The following is a 27,131-nucleotide window of genomic DNA, read 5'->3' as shown; positions in this document are numbered from 1 at the left end:
TTCTTTTAATTATTATGCCCCAATAGTATAGAGAACACAATTCTAACATATTATTGCTGGAATGGCACACCATAATATTTCATCATGTGCTGGCTTTTCACAAGGTGAAGGAAATAAGAACAGTATTTACTTATTTTGGAACAGTGAAAGAGGTACTGAATAATTACTGCCAAGGCAGTGGATCATTACAGCTTTATACAGTAGTTGCATAAGATAGTGATCTTCATAATACCTACTATGATTCCACAATCGCTCCATATCAATCTAAAATACAACTCTCTGGAGATGCATAACATTGTTTCAGTCCTTCTGTATGAACATAATTATGTAAAAAAAGTCCAAATTCACTCATTGTGCACCAGTTATTGCTACCAAATGTAGTACTTCACTATTTGTTCTAAATAGCTTCCCCAGGAAACTAAAACAAGTGGTTATCACAACATTATCAATGCAAAAAGTTAGCTTCAAACCATGTTTCCCAAGGCAATGGGCTGCACATGGTGGTTTCACTCTGTCCCATTCTCCCCACCCCCCAAGATGGGGGAAAGAAATTATCCAGTTGCTCTATTTAAATCAGTCTATCAGTTAATTTGGCTAATTGGTCAGAGAGAAATCCATAATCCAGACTCATCTCAAATGGAGGGCTATGGTGCAAAGCAGGTCACAATGGGGAAAAATTGATTATTTTTAAAATTCTTAACATTCACAATTAAAGGTTACACTCGAAAGTACTCTTTCCGTCCCTGTTCGTCATGGAAAACACTTTGCTTCAATAGCTTTCAATTTTCAAAGGTGGAAAAAAAGATCAATTTTTGGTAAACTATTTAACAACAGACAATTTGCTGTGTTTTTTAATTTAATAGTTTTTAAAATAGATATAGCTAGGATCACATAAAAATGCGACTGTTGTTTTTGATACTTCACTGAAGTCAATCGGATAAATAAAAGCAAATGCAAATTCATAATTAGATTTTTTTTTGTATTTATTTTCCTACATAGAACAGTGACAACACTGTAAAGCGCTTTGGGACGTCCTGAGGTCGTGAAACGTGCTATATAAATCAAAGTTCTTTCTTTTATTTTCACCCCAGGCCTACAATATGAACTTTTTATGGCATTAATTTGTATACACATTTATGGCTGGAAATACTCAGCTGGAAAGGACAAAGTTATGGTGACCAGCTTTTGGCATATTCAGAGTTATACAAGAATTTATACCTGTACTTTTATTGTGCCATAAAAAGTAAAAGTATTCCCACTGTGCAAATTTGTGGTTTTATATAATACTAAGTTTGAATCTAAAGAAATCATTTCAGTTAATATACACTTCACTTTCCTTCAGAATGTCGTCTTTTTCGTGGAAATACTGGCGAAACCAATCGATGTGTTCAATTTTTTGTTGCACTGTTAAGTATGGATTCTTACATAACCCATTGATGACTAGCTCCATGAAATGGCGTATTGGTCCTTGCTCTGGGAATCTATTCAAATGCTTCTCCAAAAATATGTGTTCATGGAATTCCACACCCTCCTCTCCTTCTAGTCCTGAAATATCACCATGGATTTAAAAACTAGTTAGTTATTTGACACAAACAAAAATTATTTACCACTCAAATTAATAACATAGAAGTGAACACTTTGTCAGCTATAACGGTCATCGTAATGCTTTATTAAAAAAAACTTACCAGCCTCATTGTTAACAGGAAACTGCCTGAGTTTTCCTTCCTTTGTCCACTGGATCATCTCTTCAAACCCATTTCGAGGCAATTGTTCAGTAGCAGTTGCTATTTGATGGGCCAGCTCAGTATCCCATAGTGAAGGCAGTGACACTATTAAAAATGTAGTTTCATCAAATTGTTATACAGACACAGACACCACTCTCTAACTTGGAAATAATTAGCAATAAAACATTTACCTTTATTTTTACATTTACAATTTGCATTTATTATGCAGTCATTTTAGAAGGTGCAACATTATTTTAACAAATAGCAGTGAAGTTATTGCATTTGACTTGTTGGGAAATCTGGGGTGGTAATTGGGGATGAGCGTAACAGAATTCTGTTCCTGTGGTACCAACCCAAATAACTAAACAGACAAACCACAACATTCCTTCTTTATGGTTTGTTTGTTTCTCCTGCTAATAAAAATTGGTTTTATTGGCTGTTAGAGGGAAAACTGTATTAATGATGTTTTTCTATAATTTGGATAGCCAGGGTTGCAATCAGTAAATACTGCAGCTTTCAAAAAAAACAAAATAGTCAAATAGTAAATATATAGAGGGAAGATCAAAGTTAATCAGTCCCTTAATTATGAAACTATCTATATAGTCTATTCCCTAATATCGGCCACCTTCAGCCCATCTGCTGCTGAAACTATCATCATTGCTTTTGTTACCTCCAGGCTCGACCATTGCTATGCTCTCCTGGCCAGTCTCCCATCTTTCACCCTCCATAAATTTGTTAATTGAAAACTCTGTTGCCCATATTCTTATTCACACCAAGTCCCATTCACCCATCACCCCTGTGCTTGCTGATCAACATTGGCTCCTGGTCCACCAACGCCTCGATTTTAAAATTCTCATCCCTCGTGTTCAAATCCCTCCATGGCTTCGCCCCTCCCTATCTCTGTAACCTCTTCCAGCCCTACAACCCTCCAAGATCTCTGCTTTCCTCCAACTCTGACCTCTTGTGCATCAGAATTTTAAATTGGAGGTGTTGGGGGACTAGGAGTCAATGTAAGCCAGCAAAGATAAGAGAGATGGGCGAGTGGGACTTGATGTGAGATAGCACACAGGCAGCGGAGTTTTGGATGAACTGGATTACAAAGTAAGGAGGATGTGATGCCGGCTAGGAGAGCATTGGAATAATCAAGACTGGAGGTGACAAAGGGATGATAGTTCCAGCAGCAAATGAGTTGAGGCTGTGGCGGAGATAAGCAATATTATAGAGGTGGAAGTAGACACTCTTTGTGATGGAGAAAATATGGGTTCAGACACTCCGCTCAGGGTTGAATAAGGCACTAAGGTTGCAAACTGTTTTGTTCAATCTGAGACAGTGACCTGGGAGGGGGATGGAATCATTGGAAATAGCACGATATTGCCTTGAGAAGGGCAAATTCACTGATTTACATTTTCTCAATGATAAGTAGGAACACCAACCATTTTTATCCATTGTATTTGAAGGTTGCCAACAGTAGCTAGAAGAAATCTCCATTGTCGCTAATGAAGTACCACTCAATTACCATCAGACACCAAGAAGGGCAAATCTACCTTTTACCAACTATCTTTCAATTCTGAGTAACTATATTAACTATGGTATAAGGAATTGAAACAGTGATTTGTGCAAACATACTGGGTCACTTCACTCATGCCCTATTTATTTTATAGACAGCATTGCAGATGGTGAACTTCAAAGGCCATTCGTGTTGAACGCCATGGTTGCAATTGCGGTCTGGCCACAGGTGGGCTGAGTTCTCCACTGGCCATACAGACCAGCAATGCAATATTCATACTGCTGCATTTACAGTGCTTTCCCCCCCTCCCCACATCAGGGATGATCAACGATCAGAAACAAAGTTATAAACAAAAGTCTTGAGCATTCATTAATTTCTATGTTCTGTGCCTCACCATATAAATTGGGTGTATCTGGAACACAGGCAGCCACAGCATATTGATGAGCAACTTATAAATGGGGTAAGGAAGAGCAATTCAGAAAGACTTTTTGCTGATGCATAAATAATAGATAAGTTGAGCAGCTGCATTTGCCTGAGAGTTCCACCAGGGCAGCTAAGTAAACTTTCTCATTAAACAGCTGAACATGAGTTGCAACAGATTCAATTGTGGCAACCTGATTAGGCACAATGGAATGTAAGCTTGATGACATCTCACCTTTTAAACTCAAAGATTTCATTTAAAATAATGATCAAGAGTTACTAATATAAATATAAAAGATAATCCAAGAAAAGTGCAACTAACCAGTTTCTGGTACAATTTCTGATTCACCTGTGTGCACAGGAAAAATGTTTAACCTCTTCCCTGTAAATAGCCCCTTCCTAAATAGAGAAAATAGAGAATGCTATAATTTTTTCATACTTAGTAGGCTAGCTTGCATAAGCTTGAAAGAAAGAGCAATAAAGTTATTTCATACATAAATCACTCACTAGCACCATTGATTCCAGCAAAGCTTCTGTAAAAACCACTATAATACACAATTTATATGGCTTAAGAAAAATGCAGGAGGAGTACTTTGTTCAAAATAGTTCCCAGAGCACTGTCTTAAAAGCATAATATACAGTGTGTCACTTAAGTTTGCTGCCTCTGGAGATTTACCATTTTGGGTCCCCTACACTTTCCAGTTGTTGAACAACACAAATTACAGGGAGAAAGAACTTACCTTTATATAATGCCTTTCACATTCTCAGGATATCGCAATGTGCTTCACCACCAATTAAGTAGTTTTGAAATGTAGTCACTGTTGTAATGTAGGAGCTGCAGCTAATTTGTGCACAGCAAGGTCTGTTTTAATGGTGTTGTTTGAGGCATAAATGTTGGCCAAGACATCTGGAGAACTCACCTGCTCTCCTTTGAACAGTCATGGGATCTTTTACATCCAATTGAGAGGGCAGACGGGAACTTGGTTTGACGTCTCATTTGAAATAATGCTCTTCTGACAGTAGAGTATTCCCTCAGTACTGCACTGAAATGCCAGCTTGGATTATGTGCTCAAGTCTCTGGAGTGGGACTTGAACCCAAGATCTTCCGGCTCAGAGGCAAGTGCTACCACTCAGCCAAGGCTGTATACAGAATGGGTTTGTTTGTACCCCATCAGGAGTACTGCATTCAGTTTTGGGTACTACACCTCAAGAAGGAAATATTGACCTTGGAGGGGGTACAGCGCAGATTCACAAAAATGATACCAGGGATTAAAGGGTTAAATTATGAGGACAGGTTGCATAAACTTAGCTTGTATTCCCTTGAGTTTAGAAGGTTGAGGGGTGATCTAATTGAGGTGTTTGAAATGATAAAAGGATTCAATAGAGCAGATACAGAGAAGCGAGGCCATTCAGGAATGAAATCAGGAAGCAATTTTTGTGGAACCCTGGAGTTCTTTTCCCCCAAAAGGGGATGCGGGGTCAAGTGAAATTTTCAAGACTGAGATCAAAAGATTTTTATTAGGTAAGTGTATCAAGGGAAATGGACCAAAGGTGGGTAAATGGAATTGAGGTACAGATCAGCCATGATCTAATTGAGAGGCAGAACAGGCTCGAGGGGCTTCATGGCCTACTCCTGTTCCTATATATGTTCACTTCAATAGGGCAGCATTTCAGACTGATTTGGGAGCTGATCCAGTATCACCCATTCCTGGAGAGCTTTCTCCGAACAAGAATGCAACTGTACGCAGTTGATGGTTTTTTGTACAGCTGTATGAGGGACACTACTGTACATTTGATAATTTGATCCAAAAATAGAATGAAGTGCTCCATTTTCAACTCTCCTCCTCCCAAACACACTCTCCCGTGGCCTGCTTTCTGGATATTTCTGGACTAGAGGAAAGGGGTCTCAGTGAGATCATCACCCCAATATACCCACCCAAAATAGATGTTTGCAGGGTTTAATGAAGAAGCCCTGTTTTTAAAAAAGTCATTAAAAAAAAGCTATTACAGATAATTATGTAAAACCAAGGATCTGCAGGTAAGCGTATAACTTACCATTATCTTTAAACTAAGACCTACAGGCAGTACGATTCACTTTTTAAAATCAACAAAAACATTTCTCTCAACTACCTACAAAGCTTTCAATTACATAGTTCACAAAGATCAATCACATTACCTCTTCCTCATTGCATTAAATTCACTAGCAACACCTTGGTTAGGAACATATCCTTGCCCATCTTCATCAAAGCGGATTTGATTAGCAGGCCTCGACACAGCCCGTGCACCAGGACGTCTCCCAATCTTCATGTTTGCAATAATATTACTGAAATCAACATAATTCAAACACAAGTTTTATACAATGTTTCAACAAATCCAGATAAGCTGACACCCCATTTGTTTTTCCAGTCCTACAGACTGCAAATTGAGTGCTTGGTGTATTACATATGCAAATTATACAATTCTTGCAAGCAATTAACAACTAAGGTCAACAAAAAGAGTTAAGCAGCTTTTCTACTGATCCCAAAGAAATTGATTTGCTACTTCCCCAGAATTTACTTAATTCCGAGATTTGAAGGACAACAGAAAAACAAACAAATCGAACAGGATGCCAGAATTCAATGTCACTGTTAAAATACATACAACACCAAAGGAACCTTTGCTACTTAGGAGTTTAGGATAATAAACACCTGATTTTATACTAATCTGGCATGCAACACAGTTTCTTGGGAAAAAAAATTAGGGAAAGAGGCAAGTTGTTTTTTTTAAAAATCATGACGATACAACAACAAGTTCCATTTATATAGCACCTTTAACGTAGTAAAATGTCCCAAGGTCCTTCACAATTGTGATTATCAAACAAAATTTGACACCGAGCCACATAAGGAGATATTAGGACAGGAGAGGTAGGTTTTATGGAGTGTCTTAAAGGAGGAGAGAGAGGTGGAGAGATGGAAAGGTTTAGGGAGGGAATTCCAGAGCTTAGGGCCTAGGCAGCTGAAGGCAAGGTCACCAATGGTACAGCAATTAAAATTGGGGATGTGCAAGAGTCAAGAATTGGAGGAGCGCAGCGATCTCGGAGGTTTGCAGGGCCGGAGGAGGTTACAGAGAGTGGGAGGGGCAAGGCCATGGAGGAATTTGAAAACAAGGATGAGAGTTTTAAAATCGAGGCGTTCCTGGACCGGGAGCCAATATAGGTCAGCAAGCACCAGAGTGATGGGTCAACGGGACTTGGTGCGCGTCAGGATACAGGCAGCAGAGTTTTAGATGAGCTCAAGTTTATGGAGGAGGGAAGACGGGAGGCCGGCCAGGATAGCATTGGAATTGTCAAGTCTAGAGGTAACAAAGACATAGATGAGGGTTTCAACAGCATCCCAAGGCACTTCACAGGGGCATAATCAAACAAAATTTGACACCGAGGCACATAAGGAGATATTAGGTGGCAAAATGACATGCTTTGATATGCAACTGCTCTGTGCTTCTAAACAAATGAAAAATTCTGGACAAAGATAGTGCCCTTCTAATGTACAACAGGTTAACAAGTGTTGGACAATAAACAGTAAATGTAACTATTACAGTTCTGAGTTGCAGAAAATTTGTGTGTATCAAATTATTTTTAAAAATTACAGCTACTAGGTCTCACGAACATCTGCAGTGGGTTTACTTCCCAGGAACTGATGTTAAGAAGCTACCAGGTGCTTCCTAGGTTTTGATGTTGCAGCTTAACTGAAACTATCTTATTCTTTACAATCCATTCAACCAGAAAATTTGTAGTAATCTGAAACTGTAAAATAGCATAAACGTCAAAGGTTCGACAGCACTTTATTGTGAGTGGACATTCATCCGTTCAGCAGCTTCATTTCTTTCTGCTGCTGGATCATCACATAGATTGTTAACCCAAGCATAGGTTAATATCATTTCTACATGAAAATAACATGACTAGCCAGTCACTGAAAATAATCATTTTCTGAAGACGTTGAAATATTCTGAATATTCGGATGCTTTACTTCTTCAGGGCTATCTGGATCCTATTGGAAGCTTTCCCACATTTATTTTTAAACACAGGCTTAGTGATGTTTCTAAAAATAAAATTATTTTGAAAGTTCTATATTTACCAAGGCCAACCCCATGATCTGTTCAATAGTAACAGTGGTGTAGTGTTCTTGTACAGGAAGTACAGTGGAAAGTGCTGATTTAGGTGTTAACCGTGGCTCAGTTGGCAGCACTTTTGCCTGAGTCAGAAAGTTGTGGGTTCAAGCCCCACGCGAGGACTTTATCAAATATTCTCAGCTGACACTACAGTGCAGAACTGAGTGAGTATTAAACTGTCAAGGGGTGCCATCTTTCGGATGAAATGTTAAACAGAGGCCCCATCTGCTCTCTCAGGTGGATGTAAAAGATCCCATGGCGCTATTCGAAGAAGAACGGAGGAGTTCTCCCAGTATCCTGGGCAACATTTAATCCCTCCACCAACACCACTTTAAACAGTTTAATTGTCATTTATTTCATTACTGTTTATGGCGCCCTGCTGTGCACAAATTGGCTGCTGCATTTCCCTACATTAGAACAGAGACCATACTTCAAAAGTAATTAATTGGCTTTGGGACATCCTGAGGTCGTGAAAGGCGCCATATAAATGCAAGTTCTTTCTTTCTTCTTTATGATCAAAGAGCTTTATGATCAAAGAGGGAAGAAAGTCTAGGAGAATATTTTTTGTTCAAATACACCTACATTTTAAAATTGGCTGTTTTCTTTAAAAAGTGTGACTTCTAAGAAGAGAGTGCGCCAGAGTGGTTTGATAGTAAACGGCAGTGTTTGAACTTCGGACCAGCCCAAGAGCTACCGAACCCAGAAAACTATGTTACAGGCTGGGAAATCTGAAGCCCCAGCCATTAGAATTGCTTCCCAGGGTTTGGTAGTTCTGCATTGGCTCGCAGGCCGGTCTGAAGTCCCATGCCACCGCTGCTGATGTTTCCTATTGAGCCTCTCCTGTACGCGGTCCTTGGGTGATGTCACTGGAGTGGCTGAGCAAGAAGGAAGGCTCACTTTTTAAAATAAAATCAAATTCAACTGAGGGTAAGATTTTCTTCTACAGAACAAAAACTATTCTCACTAAACTTTCCTTCCCTTTTACATAGAAATACATAGAGGGATAAACCTGGTAACTATAGGCCAATCAGTCTAATGTCAGTGGTGGGAAAACTACTAGAGACCACTGTCAAGGACAAAATTAATTCTCACTTGGAGAAAAATGGGTTAACAAGGGACAGTCAGCACTGATTTGTTAAAGGCAAATCATGTCTGACTAACCTGATGGAGTATCAGTGAGGGTTGATGAAGGTAGTGCAGTAGATGTTGTATATATGGACTTTCAAAAGGCATTTGATAAAGTATCACATAACAGACTTATTCAGAAAATAGAAGCACATAGGACTAAAGGGACAGTGGTAACTTGGGTACGTAATTGGCAGAGGAGGCAGAGACTAGTGGTGAACAGATGTTTTTCTGACTGGAGAGAAGTATACAGTGGGGTCCCCCGGAGTCGGTATTAGGATCATTGTTTTTCTTGTTGTATATAAATGACCTGGACTTGGGTATAGGGAGTACAATTTTGAAGTTTGTGGATGATACGAAGCTTGGCAACATAGTAAATAGTGAGGAGGATAGTAGCAGACTTCAAGTGGACAGAGACAAACTGGTGAAATGGGCAGACACATGGCAGATGCAATTTAATGTGGATAAGTGTGAAGTGATATACTTTGGGAGGAACAACATGGAGAGGCAGGATAATGTAAATGGTATTTTTTTGAGGGGGTGCGAGAGCAGAGGGATTTGGTGCATATTCACAAATCTTTGAAGGTGGCAGGAAAGTGTATGGGATACTTGGCTCTGTAAATAGGGACATTGATTACAAAAACAAGGAAGTCATGCTAAACCTTTACAAATCACAGATTAGGCCTTAACTGGAGTATTGTGTACACTTCTGGGCACCAAACTTTAGGAAGGATGTCAAGGCCTTGGAGAAGGTCCAGAGGAGGTTTACCAGGATGATACCAGTGATGAGAGACTTCAGTTATGTGAACAGATTGGAGAAGCTGGGATTGTTCTCCTTAGAGCATAGAAGGTTAAGGGGTTTTGTTGGAGCAAATATGGAGAAACTTTTCTCTGGCAAGTGGGTCAGTAACCAGAGGTCATGGATTTAAAATAATTGGCAAAAGAGCTAGAGGGAAAATGAGAATTTTTTTCACACAGAGGGTTGTTAAGATCTGAAACGCACTACCTGAAAGGGTAGTGGAAGCAGATTCCATAGGAACTTTCAAAAGGCAATTAGACATGTACTTGAAGAGGACTAATCTGCAGGGTTATTGGGAAAAGGCTGGGGTGTGGGATTAAATTGGAGAGTGCTTTCAAAGAGTTGGCAGAGGCACGATGGACCGAATGGCCACCTTCTGTGCTGTGAAGTTTTATGATTCTATGATTACAACACGGAAACAGTTGATTTGGCCCATAAACTACATCACACCGAGGACATCACAAGCATCCACAAGAACCATATCACTGCTGGAAATTTCTACTAAACTAATATATGCCACATGGAACTATAATTATCATTTTAGAAAGTGTATGCATGTCTTATTCATTATTTTTCATCATATAATCTGGTGCAAGATAATATGCAAATAAAAGAATTGCTCTCTGCATGTATATTTTTTAAGGAAGCGGACAGCTAGAATTAATACCTCACCAGAGGCAGCTTCTGGATGCACTGACTTCTGGAAAAAAAACTCTGCTCTTTAAAAGGTCTTTTGGGTCGGATGTACTAATTTACTCTGTCACATCATTTTAAGACACTACAATCTGGTCTGACTAGGATTAGCTGTCTAGTTGTTGTTTTTGAGCATACTATTGGTGGCAGATGGTCAAATGAATCAGGTCATGGCATTATGTATTGAGGTACTCACAACTGATCTTCAGCTAAACCATCAGTAATGTACTGGAGATTGTATTCAGCATAAAATTAAAAGCAGCTAATTATTTTATGTAGCTTTGTGCTAGTTTGAGTTTTTTTTAAATCGTCACAGCTGCTCTGGTCTTAGAGTAATCAGCATTTAATTCTATCCCTCTTTAAACAAACAACTTGACAAATCTTTTGTCAGATGTTCCACAAACTTTAATTCAAGCTTGCATGAGTGAATAACTGTATCTGATCTAATAAAGTTATATTATTTAATATTTCTTTATAATGGCATTTCAGAGTTTATCACTGATCTTGACTTTGCAATAAATTTGGGGTTGTTACTCAATTACCTGCTTGCAACGTTAAAATAAAATCATATTTAATGCAATTTGTTGAGGCAATCAATAAATTGCTAAAAAAATACTTATATAAAAACAGTCACACATTTTAGTGCTGACACCCATTTTCTTGGCAGACTACAAAATGTTTATTCACAGAATGCCCCACCGCATTCCTGTATCTTTCGTATTTATGATAACTGAGGGTAAAAAAGACAAATCAATTATAATTCAGGCTTTAGGGAAAGAAACTGCAAAAAAAAAGTCTGAAAATGTCAGAGCTGCTATTAGGTACAATTCATATCAAGGGATATTGTACCATTTTACTAAATGCCTCTTGCACTTCGTAAACAGGGACATCTACTGGCAACAGATCAGTATCACTCAAACTTTCATTTTTAAAATATCCTCTGGGGCAATCATTATTCATGGTGAAAAGTAACGAAACTTTACCAAGCCTAAACATTTTGTTTTTCGGAATGTTCTCCATTTTCTTATTAAATGCCAAATTTATCTCAAACTCTTAAATCTGTCTGGACATAGCCTGTACTACTGAGAGGAGAGGCAACCTGCTTGCAAACATGTAAATGTCCCCTTGGGTGTCAGTAGGAGATACAAGTTGCCTCAGATAGGATACGCCTATCTGATTTTCCATCCTCCTCTAGGGACATACCGCAGCTTCTGTTCCCCCCGCTGCTCTGATTGGACAGAATGGAGGAATCAAACCTGTGTTCTCCCAAACGCTTACCACTAATGTTCCAATGCTCAGTGTCATCATGTTAACTAGTCAGACTCTCTTTTTAAAGTATTCCATCTTTTTTACCTCTTTCTTGGATCTCCCAACACCATACATCAACCTAGACCAAGGAAGCAAGTGGGGACCATGTTTCAAGGCTCGTGCTGATACTATTCTACGTGGCCAATAAAAGATGTGCAAGAACATTTACTCTTTTTATTTCTTGGCCTATCTGTACTTTCCCATTGCAGTAATTTCTCATACTCACTATGGTAACATGTAGCTACTAGCCTGCAAACTACCACTCTAGGCACAGCCTGTGAAAGTTCCAATCTGCTGCAAGATATCTTAAAAAGAATAAATTTTTTTAAAGAAATATTGCAGTCCCAACTGCAACTATTTTACAGTAAAATGTATGAAAGCTAGCAGTGTTAATTTAGTCCTAGAAGTAGTTTCAGTTTTAGACCATAAGACCATAAGAGATAGGAGCAGGAGTAGGCCATTCAGCCCTTCAAGCCTGCTCCGCCATTCAATGAGATCATGGCTGATCTGATTTTTACCTCAACTCCACTTTCCCCATATCCTTTGACTCCCTTGCTGATCAAAAATTTGTCCAACTCAGCCTTGAATGTATTCAATGACTCGCCGCCACAGCTTTTTGGGGTAAAGAATTCCAAAGAGTCACATCCCTCTGGGAGAAGAAATTCCTCCTCATTTCCATCTTAAATGGGCGACCCCTTATTCTGAGACTATGCCCCCTAGTTTTAGATTCCCCCATGAGGGGTAACATCCTCTCAGCATCTACTCTATCGAGTCCCCTCAGAATTTTATTTGTTTCAATAAGATCTCCTCTCATTCTTCTAAACTCCAATGAGTATAGACCCAACCTGTTCAATCTTTCCTCATAAGACAACCCTTCCGTACCCGGAATCAACCTAGTGAACCTTCTCTGAACTGCCTCCAATGCAAGTACGTCCTTCCTGAACTGTACACAGTACTCCAGGTGTGGTCTCACCAGCACCCTGTACAATTGTAGCATGACTTCCCTGTTTTTATACTCCATCCCCCTTGAAATAATATTCCATTTGCCTTCCGGATTACCTGTATGTTGACTTTTTGTGTTTCATGTACGAGGATACCCAGATCCCTCTGTACCGCAGCATTTTGTAGTATTTCTCCATTCAAATAATATTTTGCTTTTTTATTTTCCCTCCCAAAGTGGATGACTTCACATTTTCCCATTTTATATTCCATCTGCCAAATTTTTGCCCATTCACTTAACCTGTCAATATCCCTTTGCAGACACTTTGTGTCCTCATCGCAACTTGCTTTTCCACCTATCTTTGTATCATCAGCAAATTTGGCCACAAGACACTCTGTTCCTTCATCCAAGTCATTGATATATATTGTAAATAGTTGAGGCCCCAACACTGCGGCACCCCACTAGTTACAGATTGCCATTTTGAAAATGACCCTTTTATCCCGACTCTTTGTTTTCTGTTAGTAAGCCAATCCTCTATCCATGCCAGTATTTAACTCCAACACCATGAGCTCTTATCTTGTGCAGTAATCTTTTATGTGGCACCTTATCGAATGCCTTTTGGAAATCCAAATAGACTGCATCCATTGGTTCCCCTTTATCCATCCTGCCCATTACTTCCTCAAAGAACTCTAATAAATTTGTCAGACACGATTTCCCCTTCATAAAACCATGTTGACTCTCCTTGATTGTATTATGAGTCTCCAAATGTCCTGCTACTACTTCCTTAATAATGGATTCTAGCATTTTCCCAATGACAGATGTTAGGCTAACTGGTCTATAATTACTTACTTTCTGTCTCACTCCCTTCTTGAATGGGGGTGTTACGTTTGCGTTTTCCAATCCGTTGGGACCTTTCCAGAATCTAGTGAATTCTGGAAGATTACAACCAATGCATCCACTATCTCTGTAGCCACTTCCTTTAAGACCCTCGGATACAAGCCATCATGTCCAGGGGACTTGTCAGCCTTTAGACCCATTAGTTTACCTAGTACTTTTTCTCTAGTGATAGTGATTGTTTTTAGTTCCTCCCTCCCCTTTGCCCCTTAATTTTCTACTATTATTAATGTCTTCTACTTTGAAGACAGATACAAAATATCTGTTCAATTCCTCTGCCATTTCCTTGTTTTCCATTATTATTTCCCCAGTCTCATCCTCTAAGGGACCAATGTTTACTTTAGCTACCCTCTTCCTTTTTATATACTTGTAGAATTTCTACAAGTATATAAAAAGGAAGAGGGTAGCTAAAGTAAACATTTACTGTCAGTTTTTATATTTCTTGCTAGTTTACTCTCATAATTTATTTTCTCCCTCTTTATTATTCTTTTAGTCATCCTTTGCTGGTTTTTAAAGTTTTCCCAATCTTCGGGCTTACCAGTAATCTTTGCCATGTTGTATGCTTTCTCTTTTAACCTGATATCATCCTTTACTTCCTTAGAGTCTTTCCTCCTAACATGGATATATTTTTGTTGTGAGTAATAAAATATATTTTTAAATGTTTGCCATTGCTTATCCACCATCATACCATCTAATCTGTTTACTCAGTCCACTTTAGCCAATTCCGCCCTCATTCCTTTATAATTGCCCTTATTTAAGTTTAATACAGTAGTTTCAGACCCAAGATCCTCGCTCTCAAACTGGATGTGAAATTCTATCATGTTATGATCACTGCTTCCCAAGGGATCCTTTACTTTGAGATCATTAATTAAACCTGTTTTGTTACCCATTACCAGATCCAAAATGGCCTGTTCCCTGGTTGGTTCCCCGACTTATTGGTCTAAGAAACAGTCCCTAATACACTCTATGAATTTCTCCTCAGGCCTATTTTTGCCAATTTGATTTGTCCAATCTATGTGAAAGTTAAAATCGCCCATGATTATTGCATTGCCTTTTTTTACAAGCCCCCCTTATTTCCTGATTAATATTTTGCCCTACAGTGCAGCTACTGTTAGGGAGCCTACATACTACTCCCACCAGTGATTTCTTTCCCTTGCTATTTCTTACCTCCACCCAAATTGATTCGACATTTTGATCTTCTGAGCCAAGATCATTTCTCACTATTATACCAATTTCAGCCTTTATTAACAGAGCTACCCCACCACCTTTACTTTTTCTCCTATCCTTCAGAAATGTTAAATAACCCTGAATATTTAGCTCCCAACCTTGGTCACCTTGCAACCACGTCTCTGTAATGGCCACAAGATCATACCCATTTGTTTCTATTTGTGCCGTCAATTCATCTATCTTTGATCTTGTCTCTCTATTTCTAATTTTATTCCTGATTTAATTATATTCTTCAGGAGAAATTTAGACTGCTCTTTTGTTCCCAAACTTTATTCATAGTCAATGCAATCTGCATTCTACTCCTTGAAAATGTTTGAGTCAAATATTCTGTCTTTACTTTCCATGTTTTTGTTCTATTCTTTTCATAGTGGTTTCACTTCTGACACAACTTACAAAGACACAAGAATAACTAAGCTTGTCTTTGTTTAAATTTCCAACACATTACAGAAGTTGGGAACTACTAACCAGTGATTTTGTTTATTCCTAGGAATAATTTTGGTTTTAATCTTGCCTCTTTATTTAGAATTTTAATCTTATTTTATTTATGGTCTTCATAAAAATTTTAGTCCAAATTTTTATCTTCTTTGCTAAAAAAATTGATTTTCATCCTCCTATTATTGACAAAATGCTTGAATCCAGCAGGAAAATAGGATAAAACTTGGAATTATTGTAGCTAAATAGATATTCTGGGTCTTTCTTAAAAAAAAGTTAATATATTAATTTTAATTTCTTTCAGACAGAAAGGTACATTGCAAGAAGAGGAAACACCCCATTAAAATTTGTACATTGCCAGTAATCAACTTGTGACCTGCACAAATGGCTGCAAATTAAACAAAAATGTATAGCCATTTCATGAGTTACTACTTAATTTTTAAACTATTTTCACAAATCATCATTTCAAAAGCCAATCACAAATTTTATTCAACACTTGGGGCTCAATTTTCCCAGGAAATTGCAGGTGCGTTGGGGGCGGGGGCTCCGAAAATCAGGGAAATCCGTTCGGCATCGGAAGCCGGCTCCAACCCGCCGACTTCTGAGTTCCCCACGGACACACCTGTGTGCGCGCAGGCGTCCTGAATCCGGAAGTCCTGTCGGCAATTAAAGCTGGCGGGATGATAGTTAAAGTGCCAAATGTGCCTCATTGAGGTACTTAAGGCACTTTACTTGTGACATATTAGGTAGTTAGAACGATTTTTAACTTACCTGGGTGGCTTTCCCACGGCTTCTGATTCACGCCTGGTGAAACCAGGCATGAAGGGCCGGATCAGGCAAAAAGAAACAAAATAAAAAACTATTGCACGAAGTTAAAACACAAAATCAACCTACCTTTCCACCCTGCTCTGATGTCCAATGTTTCCCTCTCCGATGTCCCCCTCTTCACCACCCCACCCCCCCCCGATGTCCCCCTCTTCGCTACCCCGATCTCCCCCTCTTCCCCCCGATCTTCCGTTCCAGCGTGGATGATGTCTTGCACTCTCTTTCCCCCCGCCCCCCCCGTCGCAGCTCCTGTCAATCAGGCTGGCTGCCAGGCGCGAAACCCGGAGAGCACATTAATCACCATCAATTACGATGCAATCACGTTGGAAACGGTAAGTTTTATTTATTCGGGTTTGCCACATGCACCTTCCCCCCCCGCTACCAACCCACCACCATTTCAAAATTGAGCCCCTGATCTTTAGAAAGCCAAATGAAACTGTATAAATTAAACCTTTATACAGAGCAGTGAAATACACGCTGCTGTACCAGCAGTCTATACCATAGAGAGGTTGAACTCGGGCCTCTGCCTAGTTCCCACCAGGCCAATTTCTGGTCTACAGGGAAGGAAGGGTTTGTTTTTATATAAATGGGAAGTCACGAAGGCCACATTCACACTACCTTGCAGCTAATTCAAGATTGCATTCAGAGAAACCTGTAAGCAGGTCATTTGTTCAACTTCTCTGCAGGGAATACTGTGATACTGTGTGGTGATCCAAAGTTGGGGGGGGGGGGTGGTTAATAAAACAACAGTTTAAATTAAATAAGCAAAAACTACACAGACCATTTACAAGTTGTATGGCTAGGCACAATTGCTTAATATTATGTCACTGACGCCTAACTTACCCAATGTTGCTGGCACCTCCGTTTTTCTGGGCTTCAGTTTCCAATTCATGCTTTCTAAGCTGTTTAAGCAGTTCTGACTCAACTTGTCTCTTATTAGAGGGCATAGAAGATGCAACTGCTGAAGCTGCTACAACAAGGTCCGGATTTAATGTCTCCTTGCTAACAAAAATGAAAAAGAAACATTCCAAACAAAAGCTGGATTAGTAACTATTAGGTTTTGGGGGCACAAAAAACTACAGCAGCAATATGCCTGAATAAACTTTCAAAAGCTTTAAATGTTTCTTCTTTAGTACACACCTCCTGCCTTGAAATATTTTATCCCTGGTCCATACTGACCTCAATCGGGTCAGCAGCTGGAGTGTTACAATTGGCCTCAGCATCCCAACTAGGGAGAGAAGAGTCAGCCAGGTTCCTGCCTCCTGATAGTTATCCAGTCACCTTTGTGGAAAGTGCATGCACGGACGTCAAGTGAGCACAGGATTGGGTGTGGCCCGTGGGGGTGGTCGCTCTGGCTGCCTGCCTGCCTCTCTTCCGCAGTTTCGTCCGCACCCGGGTGGCCCTGGAGAAGGGGCATGCGGTGTCTGCTGGTACGCTTCTGCCCTTCAGTTTTCTTTTGTATGATTTGGGTATTTATTAGTTGTGCCCCTCTAAGAAGGGGGCACTTTTGTTAGTTTATTTGGGTTGATGACACTGGGGCAACCCAATGTCTCCGAACGGGTTTATTAAAAGAGGCACAGGATTGGGCTCGGCTGCAATATCCTCAACTGCTACTAGCCTGCCAATACTTTGTCTAGGCTTACACTCGGGTGAGGTACCATGGGCCAGTGCCCGTAGAACAATGACTGCAGCTTTCACTGCAATGCAACACCAGTGTGGCACATTTCCCACAAGACTACATTTGGGAGCTGAAGCAGGTGAGCAAATTTTATTTTGCTGCTGTTACTCTCCTCCAAATTTTGATCAATGAAACTGCAATTCATAACCATCCCAACACCTAAATATAGTTATACATATTGAAATGTTTAAGATAGTTCAAAATAATACTGTGGCTTCAGAAATCTCCACGTCTGATCTCAACCTGTTCACCTCACAACTACAGTACTCCTTCACAAGGTAAACATAAATATATTCACTTTGAACAAAGCTTTTAAAATTTCAACCACTAACATTTGTTAGTTATTGTGTAAATAAGACCCAGGCAGCATCCTTTATATAACACTTCTGAATTCATTGTCTTAAGTTTCCAATATCAATCATACTTTACCTTTGACTTCTGATTTCTTCGGTAGCCTTCTGAAACATGCTGGTTGCACTTTCTATGCTTTCTGGCTGAACCTTTGTTTGATCCTTTGGGCTCTGCTTTCTCAAAGCCTGGAACTTTTTCTTTGTGTTGACTTCTACTTTCATATCAGCAATTAGGCTCAACAAGTCATGCTTCCCTGGTGAAGCAGCTTCCTTTTTTTCTGCATCTTTCTGCTGTGGCGGGGTGGCAGAATGCTTCGATTCATCATCATCGTTCAGTACAGCAGAACCGGTGGAGATATGCCTTTGGCCAGTTCCAGTCAGTTTGCACAAACTAAAAGACACAGTGCAACCATCACCATTGTCATTAATATGAAGGACATTTCTTTCCTTTTTTTCCCCCCACTTTTATTTTTTTTCCTCCCTCCATCCCACCCCACCACAAAACAAACAGGCTTTTTAAAAAACTACATTGTATTACTTTTGAAACAGAGCTCTGCTAATTGTAAACAATAACATCTTTGGATGTTAAAAAAAAGTGCAGTAAAAGCTGAGTAGCCAAGTTCAATTTTTCTGAGACAGACTAATGTCCCTTTAAATAACAATGGAAAATGTTATAATGCTGGGAAAAGCACACAAATTTATTTCCAAAAGAATGCTGACATTGTGAGAATGTATTATCAGATGTGTTAGTTTAGTCGTTAGCAACGGGAAGTTGTTGGTTCAAAACACAATAATCCAGATTGATACTCCAGTACAACACAGAGTGTGCTACGTTGCTGAAAGTGCGATCTTTCAGGTGAGACATTTGTTTGAGTTTTCCATTTGGCGGTTCAAGTGGATCTTCCTGTATCACATGGCACTACTCAAGAAAAGGCCATTCAGCCCATCAAGCCCCCTCAATTTAGAGGCCATATGTGTTTATTCTATCATGAACTCTTCCACTTGTTAATCTGTGTTTTAAGTAAAACTAAGTTTCTCCCAAACCCTGTTTAGAAAAAAATCAAGCAGTGATATTAATGTCACTTTAACCCTTAAATCCCCCTTTCCAACAGATATTAATCTAGCTTCCTTTTAAACTTGTCAATTTTTATTTGTTCTCGAGACGTGGATGACATTGGCAAGGCTGTATTTATTACCCACCCCTAGTTTCTGTGAGATGGCAGTGGTGGGCCTTCCTGAACTGCTGCTGTCCTTGCAGTGATAATGCTCCTACAATGGTGTTAGATAGAGAATTCCAGGATACTGACAACAACTTAAACATAGTAGAACGTCTCAAGGAATTTCACAGGAACGTTATCAAAAAAAATTTGACACCGAGCCATGTAAGGAGATATTAAAACAGGAGACCAAAAGCTTGGTCAAAGGGGTAGGCTTTAAGGAGCATCTTAAAAGGAGCACAGAGAGGTAGAGGCAGAGAGATTTAGGGAGGGAATTCCAGTGCTTTAGGCCTAGACAGGTGAAGGCACGGCTGCCAATGGAGGGGCGAGGGAAATCGGGGATTCGCAAGAGGCAAGAATTGGAGGAGTGCAGAGATCCTGGAGGGTTGTCAGGCTGGAGGAGTTTACAGAGAAAGGAGGGGTGAGGCCATACAGGGATTTGAAAACAAGGATGAGAATTTTAAAATCGATGCGTTGCTAGACTGGGAGCCAATGTAGGTTAGTGAGCACAGAGGCGATGGGTGAACAGGACTTGGTGCGAGTTAGGATTCAGGCAGCAGAGTTTTGGATGAGCTGAAGTTTACAGAGGGTGGAAGATGGGAAGCCAGCCAAGATAGTATTGGAATAGTCAAGTCTGGAGGTAACAAAAGCATGGATGAGGGTTTCAGTAGCAGATGGGCTGAGGCAGTGGAACTAGGCAGTCTTGGTGATGGAGCGGATACGGGGTCGGAAGCTCAGCTCAGGGTCGCCGAGGTTAAGAACAGTCTGGTTCAGCCTCAGACAATGGCCAGGGAGGGAGATGGAATCAGCAGGTAGGTGACCAGCAACGATGAGCAAATGGCAATACACGTTCAAGACAGTATGGTGTGCGACTTGGAGAGGAACTTGCAAGTGGTGTTCCTAATATTGCTGCTCTTATCCTGATCAGTGGTAGAAGTCGCAGATGAGGTGATGCTATTGAAGTAAACTTGGCAAGTTTCTGCAGTGCATCATGTAGATCATAAATACTAGTCACACTGCACTGGTGATGGAGGGGGTGAATATTGAGTCTAGTGGCAGGCGTACCGATCAAACGAACTGCTCTGTCTTGGATGGGGTCAATTTTCACGAGTGTTGATGCGACTGCATCCATCCAGGCAAGTTGTGAATATTCGATCACACTCTTGCTTTTAGCCTTGTAGATGGTGAATAAGCTTTAAGGGGGTCAGAGGGTGAGGCACATGTTGCATAATTCATAGTCTCTACCCTCCACTTGCAGCCACGGTGTTGATTTGGCTGGTCCTATCACGTTTCTGGTCAATAGTGACCCTCCCCCCAAGATGTTGATGCTAGGAGACTCGGCGATGATGGAGAGATGGCTGGACTTTGTCTTGTTCGAGTTGGTCATTATCTGGGACTTATGTGAATCAAACGTCACCTGCCACTTGTCAGCCCAAGCCTGGATATTATCCAGGTCCTGCTGCAGCCTGGCATGGGCTGCTTCATTATCGGAGTAGTTGTGAGTAGAGTTAAACACTGTGGAATCATCAGGGAACAGTCGCACTCTTGATCTTATGACAGAGAAAGATCATTGATGAAGCAGCTGAAGAAGATTGGGCCAAGGACATTTTTCTGAGGAACTCCTGCAGTGACGTTCTGGGACTGCGATGATTGGCCTCTGACACCACAACCTTCTTTCTTCGTGTCAGGTATGAATGCAACCACTGAAGGGTTTTCCCTCATTGACCTCAGTTTTGTTAGGACTTTTTGGTGCCATACTTGGTCAGATGCTGCCACAAATCAACTTATTGCCTCTTGGAGTTTTGTTCCACAGGTCCTCTGAAAGTTCTTAGATTGTTTTGACTAACATTTCTCCCTCAAACAGTACCACCAAAAACAGATTAACTGGTCATTCATCTCAAGTTATCTGTGGGATCTTGCATGTGGAAAATTGCCTTCCTAACAGTTGACTGTACTTCAAAGTACCCCATTATTTTTATAATGCTTTGATGCACCATTGCAATACAAATCTTTTCACATGAAATTGGAACAATCCATCAAAACAAGCCTCCTCTGAAATCATTTTCAAAGTTAAAATTATTAAAATGAAAAATCTAAACTGATCATAATTAATTCCATTTCGTGGAGAAGCTTTGCTCGTTATACAAAGTTTTGGGACAAATGGGGTGAAATCAGGGCATAGTTATGTTGTGTTTTACTCTTTTTTTACTCTGCCACGTTGTTTTTTTTTAAACTGTAAAACATTGATTTCTAAACCGAACACACCATTTTATTACAATAAACAAAGCTGCGCACCCTAGATTATAGATTGTTGCTATTTTAACAAGGATTTTGTAGAGATTCTCCAATAACTATTATTTCATTAAACACCCCCCTCACCAGCAGATAATTCAACGTACTGTCAACACTGCAGGTCCCTGAACAGGGTCCTGGGAATTAAATCAAGAATGTCAAAATCTTATATATTAAAGATATATTAAGATATATAAAGATATATATCTACCAAAAGATCTGGACTGTTGTGATCCAGGTTATAAAGGAGGGGGGGGGGCAAGAAAGGTATTCAAATATTTATCCCTGAAAGTTTTGGCTGGTTAGTTAAGGGAACATTAGTGTATTAGTAAGGGAACAGTAGTGGATGAGTAAACACCTGTGTGCAACAACAGCTTTCAAAAATCAGTTCACCATTTAACAGGTATCCAATAATAAAAATGCTGGGCCTCTCCCCCTTCCCCCGAGCCTCTCATTCCTGTTTCCGCCTCACCCGCAACCCTGTCGCCGTACAGCAGCCGCCGCCGCCCTTCCCGGGCGGCCTGGGCCCTGGACACTGGTCCCGGTTACCCCACGTTTCAGCACCGACACCACCGCCCTCTGCATCTCGGAGAAATGAATTGAATGCCGGGGGACACGAACCCGGAGCGCGCTTTGCTACACCGCGACCTTTCACCTGTGCAACACTGAAATCGCTTCCCTCCAGACAACAACTGCTCCCAGCGGTGGTGCCGGGTTCAAGTGACATGTTTTGATCTTAAGATTCACCTGGCCCTCCAAGATGAATTTCAGCACTAGACTAGTAAACGGCATGATTGTGAAAGGAAAGGTCCTGCTTCATTAAGTTCCTTAACTTTTTTGAGGAAGTGATAGCCCAAAAGGACTGTGGAATTCTCCATGGTTTGATATGCCTTGACTTTCAAAAAAGCTTTTGACGATGGGCCAAAATTTAAGCTTAAAGCAGTGGGCATTCAGGGTAAGACCCAGGAATGGATAAAGATTGCCCAAAGGGTAGAAAGCAGTGAGTATTTGTTAGAGTAGTTGTGTTGAGGATGGGGAGATGTTGAAATATCTTAAGTAGATCCTGCTATACCTATATTTTGGGCATAAATCTATATCAGCGCATTACTGCTGTAAATGCAGGAAGCTCACATGAATGGTACGGTAGCATAGTGTTTATGTTACTGCACGAATAATCCAGAGGCGCGGACTAATAAGCTGGAGTCATGAGTTCAAATCCCGCCACAGCAGCTGGGGAATTTAAATTCAATTCACTAAATTAAAAAAAACTATCAGTAATGGTGGCCATGAAACTACCGGATTGTCGTAAAAACCAACCTGGTTCACCAATGTCTTTTAGGGAAGGAAACCTGCCGTCCTTACCCGGCCTGGCCTATATGTGACACCAGACCCACAGCAATGTGGTTGATTCTTAATCGCCATCTGAAATGGCCTAGCAATTGTACAATCTCACTACAAAAAGTCACAGTAAGAATAACATTACAAAAGAATAACATCTGGGGTCTTGTGCCAAAATTGGGAGAGCTGTCCCACAGACTAGTCAAGCCACAGCCTGACATAGCCATACTCACAGAATCATACCTTTCAGCCAACGTCCCAGACTCTTCCATCACCATTCCTGGGTATGTCCTGTCCCACTGGCAGGACAGACCCACCAGAGGTGGTGGTACAATGGTATACAGTTAGGAGGGAGTGGCCCTGGGATTCCTCAACATTGACTCTGTACCCCATGAAATCTCATGGCACCAGATCAAACATGGGCAAGGAAACCTCCTGCTGATTACCACCTACCGCCCTCCCTCAGCTGAAGAATCAGTCCTCCTCCATGTTGAGCACCACTTGGAGGAAGCACTGAGGGTAGCAAGGGCACAAAATGTATTCTGGGTGGCGGACTTCAATGTCCATCACCAAGAGTGGCTCGGTAGCACCACTACTGACTGAGCTGGCCAAGTCCTGAAGGACACAGCTGCCAGACTGGGACTGCGGCAGGTGGTGAGCGAACCAACACGAGGGAAAAACCTACTTGATCTCGTCCTCACCAAGCTACCTGTCGCACATGCATCTGTCTATGACAATATTGGTAGGAGTGACCACCGCACAGTCCCTTGTGGAGACAAAGTCCCATCTTCACACCGAGGACACCATCCAACATGTTGTGTGGCATTACCACCGTGCTAAATGGGATAGATTCAGAACAGATCTAGCAGCTCAAAACTGGGCATCCATGAAGTGCTGTAGGCCATCATCAGCAGCAGAATTGTATTCCAGCACAATCTGTAACCTCATGGCCCATCATATTGCACACTCTACCATTACTAACAAGCCAGGGGATCAACCCTGGTTCAATGAGGAGTGTAGAAGTCATGCCAGGAGCAGCACAGTACCTAAAAATGAAGTGCCAACCTGGTGAAGCTACAACACAGGACTACATGCATGCTAAACAGCGGAAGCAATATGCTATAGACAGAGCTGAGCGATTCCACAACCAACGGATCAGATCAAAGCTCTACAGTCCTGCCACATCCAGTCGTGAATGATGGTGGACAATTAAACAACTAACGGAAGGAGGAGGCTCCGTGAACATCCTCAATGATGGCAGAGTCCAGCACGTGAGTGCAAAAGACAAGGCTGAAGTGTTTGCAACCATCTTCGGCCAGAAGTGCCAAGTGGATGATCCATCACAGCCTCCTCCCGATATCCCCATCATCACAGAATCCAGTCTTCAGCCAATTCGATTCACTCCACATGATATCAAGAAATGGTTGCGTGCACTGGATACAGTAAAGGCTATGGGCCCTGACAACATCGCGGCTGCAGTGCTGAAGACTTGTGCTCCAGAACTAGCCGCGCCTCTAGCCAAGCTGTTCCAGTTCAGCTACAAGACAGGCATCTACCCGACAATGTGGAAAATTGCCCAGATATGTCCTGGCCACAAAAATCAGGACAAATCCAATCCGGCCAATTACCACCCCATCAGTCTACTCCCAATCATCAGCAAAGTGATGGAAGATGTTGTCGACAGTGCTATCAAGCAGCACAAACTCACCAATAACCTGCTCACCGATGCTCAGTTTGGGTTCTGTCAGGACCACTCGGCTCCAGACCTCATTACAGCCTTGGTCCAAACATGGACAAAAGAGCTGAATTCCAGAGGTGAGGTGAGAGTGACTGCCCTTGACAATAAGACAGCATTTGACCGAGTGTGGCACCTAGGAGCCCTGGCAAAATCTCCAGTGGCTGGAGTCATACGTAGCACAAAGGAAGATGGTAGTGGTTGTTGGAGGCCAATCATCTTAGCCCCGGGATATTGCTACAGGATTCCCTCAGGGCAGTGTCCTATGCCCAACCATCTTCAGCTGCTTCATCAATGACCTTCCCTCCATCATAAGGTCAGAAATGGGGATGTTTGCTGATGATTGCACAATGTTCAGTTCCATTCGCAACCCCTCAGATAATGAAGCAGTGCCTGCCCGCATGCAGCAAGACCTGGACAACATCCAGGCTTGGTCTGATAAGTGACAAGTAACATTCGCGCCAGACAAGTGCCACGCAATGACCATCTCAACAAGAGAGTTTCTAACCACCTTCCCTTGACATTCAACGGCATTACCATCACGAATCCCCCACCATCAACATCCTGGGGGTCACCATTGACCAGTAACATAACTGGACCAGCCGCATAAATACTGTGGCTACAAGAGCAGGTCAAAGGCTGGATATTCTGCGGCGAGTGACTCACCTCCTGACTCCCCAAAGCCTTTCCACCATCTACAAGGCACAAGTCAGGAGTGTGATGGAATACTCTCCACTTGCTTGGATGAGTGCAGCTCTAACAACACTCAAGAAGCTCGATACCATCCAGGAAAAAGCAGCCCGCTTGATTGGCACCCCATCCACCACCCTAAACATTCACTCCCTTCACCACTGGCATACCGTGGCTGCAGTGTGTACCATCTACAGGCTGCACTTCAGCAACTCGCCAAGGCTTCTTCAACAGCACCTCCCAAACCTGCGACCTCTATCACCTAGAAGGACAAGGGCAGCAGGTGCATGGGAACACCACCTGCACGTTCCCCTCCAAGTCACACACCATCCCAACTTGGAAATATATCGCCGTTGCTTCATCGTCGCTGGGTCAAAATCCTGGCACTCACTTCCTAACAGCACTGTGGGAGAACCTTCACCACACGGACTGCAGCGGTTCAAGAAGGCGGCTCACCACCACCTTCTCAAGGGCAATTAGGGATGGGCAATAAATGCTGGCCTTGCAGCGTTGCCCACATCCCATGAATGAATAAAAAAAACTTGTCCTTTGCATGGAGGTGGGAGGGCAGAGGTATGTAAATCAGCGGCAGAGGGTTTCGACAGACGTATGTTGAATGTGACACAATCGATTACATTTTTGCGTACCAATGTTTCAGTGTCAGACCGGCATGAATCAGTTACATGCAAATTTTCTCACAAAAAAATGGCATTACATCGCTCTTACGCGGCAATTATGCCAAAAAGTTCCAAGAAATTCCGGGCATTCTTTCAGTCACTTTTCGTAAATTGTGATACTTTTTTATTGTTCATAATTTTTACTTGAACTCCATTTTTTACTCTCTTCACTTACTGTCTGGTCTGTCTCTCCATTATGCCATAATTTCTTCTATCTCCTTGAATGCAAGTTAATATTTTCTTGTAGTATCCTTAGTTTCTTCAGTGCCAAATTAATACTGGATCAGCAAGCAAAGGAGACTGCATAAAGAAAAAAATACTGAGCCAGAAATTGCTCCCGAAATAACAGCTCTCCATTTTTAATGGCGAATTGAAGGAGCAAGTTCCCGTGTTTGCACATGTATATTAAAACATGGAAATCATAAACTTGCTCCTGTTGGTTCAACGGCGATTTGACAGCTTCTAATTAAAGGGCCATCGCACACTGCAGTCATTGAAATCATTGAAAAATCACAAAATTTCTCATCTGTCCAGCTGGAAAGTAACTAATTACGCCACTAAACAGATATGCTTAAAAATACCAGGTCTAAATTAAGTTTTAAAAGCACTTAAATGTTAGTCTTAATGACTGCCAAACAACTAAAAATTAAATTTTAAAAATGTGGAGTCTCATATTACTCCTTACTTTAATAGTTTTTGGTCATTAAGAATAAAATTAAAAATTGAAAAAGTTAACTTTTTTTTTACTTTCCCCTTCTGTCTCTTTAATTTAATTCAATTATTTCTTTGGCTTTTTATTAAAAAAAATGTAAAATTTTTGTTTACAATGACTTCCAGAATGCTAACTTTAAATGAATGAAGTTAGCTTGCCTGCTTGTGGGCGTGACTTCTCTTCCTGACAGAATTTGTGGGCGTGTCCTCTATTCTCACAGACTGTTCCATGCTCATCAACTTACACTTCTCAGAGGCTGAGTTAATAGTGCACAATTTTTTTAAAGTTCAAAATCAAGCAAGATGATGCCACAGAGCCCGCAGTAAGTACATCCGTTAATTTAATTTGCAGGAGCTGTGGCGAGCGTTACCATTCTGCTCTGCGCAAGTTCTGGCCCCATGA

General features: G+C 41.2%; 1 protein-coding gene across 2 annotated transcripts; it reads right to left on the bottom strand.

The window, feature by feature from the left end:
- Positions 1-965: 965 nt before the first annotated feature.
- On the bottom strand, positions 966-22,231 carry mrps31 (mitochondrial ribosomal protein S31). Of its 2 annotated transcripts, none has more exons than XM_067985891.1 (7): positions 22,050-22,231; positions 18,148-18,459; positions 16,884-17,042; positions 5,828-5,974; positions 3,974-4,050; positions 1,686-1,829; positions 966-1,545 (listed from the first exon to the last, which is right to left on the bottom strand). In XM_067985891.1, exons 1-7 carry the CDS (start codon positions 22,160-22,162, stop codon positions 1,313-1,315), a joined length of 1,185 nt encoding a protein of 394 aa, XP_067841992.1. In that variant the 5' UTR covers positions 22,163-22,231; the 3' UTR covers positions 966-1,312. The 2 variants fall into 2 exon arrangements, with proteins under 2 accessions (XP_067841992.1, XP_067841993.1); XM_067985892.1 differs by having other exon boundaries at positions 21,971-22,051.
- Positions 22,232-27,131: the final 4,900 nt, after the last annotated feature.

This window comes from Heptranchias perlo, chromosome 6 (genome assembly GCF_035084215.1).
Source record: "Heptranchias perlo isolate sHepPer1 chromosome 6, sHepPer1.hap1, whole genome shotgun sequence".
Taxonomy (NCBI): Eukaryota; Metazoa; Chordata; class Chondrichthyes; order Hexanchiformes; family Hexanchidae; genus Heptranchias; species Heptranchias perlo.
This window is presented reverse-complemented; position numbering and strand designations above follow the sequence as displayed.

What these genes read in the sequence shown, in the direction of transcription:
- mrps31 (XM_067985891.1), bottom strand. Translation starts at nt 22,162, where the DNA reads ATGCAGAGGGCGGTGGTGTCGGTGCTGAAACGTGGGGTAACCGGGACC. An exon ending in GGAGGTGCCAGCAACATTGG is followed by an intron (nt 5,975 to 16,883) that starts GTAAGTTAGGCG and finishes TGTTGATTTCAG; the next exon opens with TAATATTATTGCAAACATGA. An exon ending in TTTAATGCAATGAGGAAGAG is followed by an intron (nt 4,051 to 5,827) that starts GTAATGTGATTG and finishes TTCTCTATTTAG; the next exon opens with GAAGGGGCTATTTACAGGGA.